Here is a 4,425-nt window from a genome sequence, read left to right on the forward strand (position 1 = left end):
GTGATATACTTGATAATGTCAGATCGCACATCATTACAACACTTACCATATTATCACAGACGATGCTGTATCGCATACCCCAGACTCGACTTGAGTGGAAAATGAAATAATCCGCGGTTGTGCGCGCAGCCGCGCACTTTTTTGGACATGAGCAAAGATGTTTTTAGGAGTCTAACTTGCAGACGGCAGACCACTGATTTGTCAAACCTGCTTTCCTGCAGTCTGTGTTCTTCTGATTATTTTGTAGTAAGTAACGAATATGCTTCGGGGAAATATATCGGAGTAAAAGTATAAATTTTAATAAGGAAATGTAGTGGAGTAAAAGTCAAAGTTGGCTGAAATATAAAAACTCAAGTAAAGTACAGATACTCCCAAAAAATACTTAAGTACTGTAACGAAGTATTATTACTTAGTTACAATACACCACTGGGTTTATAGGTAGGAGTGGGATTAGCGACTATATTTTATAACTAATATTTTAATGCTATATTGTTACTAAAATGGTTATTTTCCTGCAATGTTTTGTGCTTGAAAATATTACGTATTAATACCTACGTATAAACATGAGACCAGGCTGAAATAAGATGTCAAATTGGGCAATTTACAATACACAGAAGCAATGGCTAAACTTCCCTATACCTTTAACGCTGTTCATTTGCTGAAGTGCAAACACTGCTGTTTCCTTCAGGAAATACTAGTTTAGTGGTTGATGTTTATGGATTTGTTTGGTTGGAAAACATTTTGAGCTCATTTTCACATAGGCAGTGAAGAAGCCCTGTTTGAGAATATATGCTATCTCTTCACATCTCTACTTATCCAAACCTTCCTTAGTACCCTGTGAGGAAGCCAATGAAGCCACAGCAATGGAGTGGCTGCTCTTTTAAGCTGTCAAAGAAAATCCCTGACTAAACACAAGGGAGAAGCAGTTAATACCCTGGCACAGTATAGGGTTGGAAAAAATACCCTGACTTTGTCAATGATTGAGTCAAGTTATTCTGAGACATGACCTTAAATAGATTAGCTCATGTCGTGACGGCTGGATGTGTTCAAAGGAAGTGTTTTTAGTGTGGGGCGGGATGGAAATATCTATTCGAAAACCTAGTGAGCTGCGTACAAATAAAGCATTTTAGGCATCATAGGTAGGTTACACTGTGGACTCAAAGACCGTTCCAAAAGGTAGGCAGCATTATAAGACGCCTTCTAAAATACTTAGTTTTGGCCACATTTTAATTTATGCATATGAAGAAGGAAATCCAATAATACATTGTGACAAGCTCAGTGAAAAAAGGAGAAATAAAAGGTTAAGTAAGAGAAATATCAGTTATACATGCTGATTTATAATCTATTCAACACAAAAACACACTGATAAAAAATAGTTCACTATGATAATTTTCATTCTTATCCAAATGCTAACGTCAAACGATTGTAAGTTGAAAATGAGTTTGACATTAGCATGTCGCTAAGCTAAAAACACAATACGCTTTACAGCATACATGCATTAAGTAAAATAGGCAATTTATATTTAGATTGCACTGTTTACTGAAGGAAATACATTTATAACCAGCATTTCTCTTTGCTCATCTGCCATCTTGGATCCATTTGTTTGTTTGTTTTCACCAAACTTGCGCGTTGCAGTGATTGCCTTCTATGAATGACAGATGCCTACCTTTTGGAAAAGCCTTTGAATGCTTCTCTAGGCAGCTGACAAAGCGATAGTGATGACAGCCTGGTTATACTGCATTCAATTCTTATATTGATGATTACATGTCTTCGAATATCCTATTGTCATGTAACTCAAAGTGTGTTGCATTCCTTTCAATAGCAACAGCAATAACTACAAAAACATTGCAGTTGCTAAATATGTGTTTACTTTCTTTGTACTGTTTACTCTTTCAACAGCTAGGACCTGTGGCTCTAATTTGCGGGGCCCTAAAGGCATCATAACGTCTCCAAATTACCCCGTCCAGTATGAGAATAACGCACACTGTGTGTGGGTCATAACAGCGGTGGATCCAGAGAAGGTACGTCTGCAATTTATATCTAAATTGCAACCTAAGGCTGACTCGAAGTTAAACCAGTATATAATTCCACAAAACACACTTACGGTCCATTTTTAATCTGCCAAACCAAAGCATGGTATGCTGCTGAATAGCCACCAAGACACATAATTGAATGGGACCTTGCATAAATGTCAAAAATAATCTTAGAGATAATTTGTGAGGACATTTGCATTGCAGTCCACAATGTTTGCATAATTGTCAACCTTTTGCCCTGACTGTCTCTCGCTATTACTGCGTCTCCAGAATTGATTAGGTTCAGCCACACATCTTCAGCTCTGTGGCAAGAGTGATGGTAATACAATCCGGCATGACCTCAACACACGCCATGAGAGTGACTCATGCTTTTGTTACTAAATCAAGACCAAATGAAAAAAGTCAAAACAACATATTAGAATAAACAAGAGCTATTCTGCTCCCCATGCTTTGCATCTTTCCAAATTTTAATGTTGAGATAATGTGTCTGTGTGACATTATTGAATTTAATTTCAGATCTTGAAATTACTGTAAAATGACCTAACATTATAACACAATTTTCATCACAGATATTTAGCAGACATTTAGCAACTATTTAGCTGGATAATACACCAAATATTCACCATATATGACTATTCAGAACTTTGTGGCTCGTAAGATTTATAATATATATATATATATATATAGGCTACATTTATCATTTATTTGATCAAATCCTTCTGACCTCAAACTTTGAATGGTAGTGTATATTTGCAATGTATGTATCAAATATTGATATTTATTCAAACTTCATGATAAAAAGGCAGTAGAGTTCTGTGAATAAGTAGAAATTATTTTATTGCATTGATTCAAAGCGCTAATTAATTTGGATTAATTTGCATCGCCACTCTGAGACCAAAGTCTCTAAGTGGAATTTGTCAAGCATTTAAATATTTAGTTGAACAATATAGATACAAATTATGTATGTTTATGTTTGAATATATTTTATACTCATATAAATGATTCCTTTTGTTCTTTTATTGTGGAAAACATTCCTTTATTATTTTGTAGAATATGCATTGTAAAAGGTTGGTTTCTTTGATCAAGAGAATAAAATTGTAGTTTTGATCAATTTCAGAGCAAAAACAAATATTGTAAGAGACATCATCCTCAACCTGAATGACAGTGTGATGTAGGTGAGCTCTAATTGTTTGAGCCCTAAACAAGTTTTTGAACACATGATGTCTCTTAGTTTGGGGTAATTTACTTATTAAACTGATTTTTTAATATGTTACAAATATAGTAGAACATCTGAATTTGTTAAACATTCAGATACTACAGCACTGTAGGAAAAAAAAAAACATTTGATTTATAAAATCCATCCCTCTGGAACTGGATGTTTATAATTAGTCATACAGATGATAGACTACTGTAAAATCTTAGTGACTGTCACGATGCACAAACACGAGGAACGAGGAGACGCTGGAGAATACCCGGTAAATTGAAAGTACCTGTTGGCCACCATCATAAACAGACTTGAATATCATACACATAAAATTCATGCCATGTCACAACCAGTATATTTTCACTTCTGGCCTCATGTTTTTGCTTTGATCTTATGATGAAAAGATGTAACTTTCATTTAAATTCAACTATTATTTTCTCTTCTGAACTATATGTAAACATCTTTTATGTGAAATATCTTATTCAGGTCAGTAATAAATAAAAAAATAACATGCACTTTGTATGATCCCTCTTATTTTGGTAAAATAATTTACATTTTTCAGATACTGAAAAGTGTATGTAAAATTTTGACCACAACTGTATGCATATAGTAAGAATTGGTGTAGTATGAATGTAATCGAGGCATACTACATTCTCCATGTTGCTATTGTCACGTGTTGCCAGCGTCAGTTGCGTCACCTCACTGCCATTCATGAATCCTCTCCTGTGGCCCCATGGGTAAGGGTAAAGTGTTCATCGGATGCTCATTTCAGAATATCGCCGGAAGCAGTAAGTCATCCGGGTACTTTTTGCCTATTGTTTTGTGAATACTGTAAATTTGCACATCCTACTTATGTAAAGGAGTCACATGCCAGCTGACAGCTTATGGAAAACTTACACTCACCTGTGTTATGCTTCCTGGGGAAGGCTTACGCTGAAACGTAAAAAATGAAAATGAAAGGATCTTATCATTTTTGTATGTATAGCCATGTAATAATAAAGGCATTTAAATAAATTGTAGTGCCTTTGTTATCTAGCTTTTTGTTTTAGACCATGTTGAACCATTGACCTTAGAGCACCTTCTTGTTATATTCCATGTAGAAAGCTCTCTCCGCCATTAAAGGGATAGTTCACCCAAAAATGAAAACTTGATGTTTATCTGCTTACCCCCAGGGCATCCAAGATGTAG

General features: G+C 35.2%; 1 protein-coding gene across 1 annotated transcript in view; it reads left to right on the forward strand.

The window, feature by feature from the left end:
• The window catches only part of LOC107702659 (CUB and sushi domain-containing protein 1-like), a 232,478-nt gene that overhangs the window by 62,094 nt on the left and 165,959 nt on the right, over nt 1-4,425 (forward strand). The window contains exon 9 of the mRNA XM_016505042.1: nt 1,900-2,021. Within this exon, the coding sequence (XP_016360528.1) occupies nt 1,900-2,021 (122 nt within the window). The remainder of the gene's footprint in view (nt 1-1,899; nt 2,022-4,425) is intronic.

This window comes from Sinocyclocheilus anshuiensis, unplaced genomic scaffold (assembly GCF_001515605.1).
Source record: "Sinocyclocheilus anshuiensis isolate Anshui unplaced genomic scaffold, SAMN03320099.WGS_v1.1 scaffold6, whole genome shotgun sequence".
NCBI lineage: Eukaryota > Metazoa > Chordata > Actinopteri > Cypriniformes > Cyprinidae > Sinocyclocheilus > Sinocyclocheilus anshuiensis.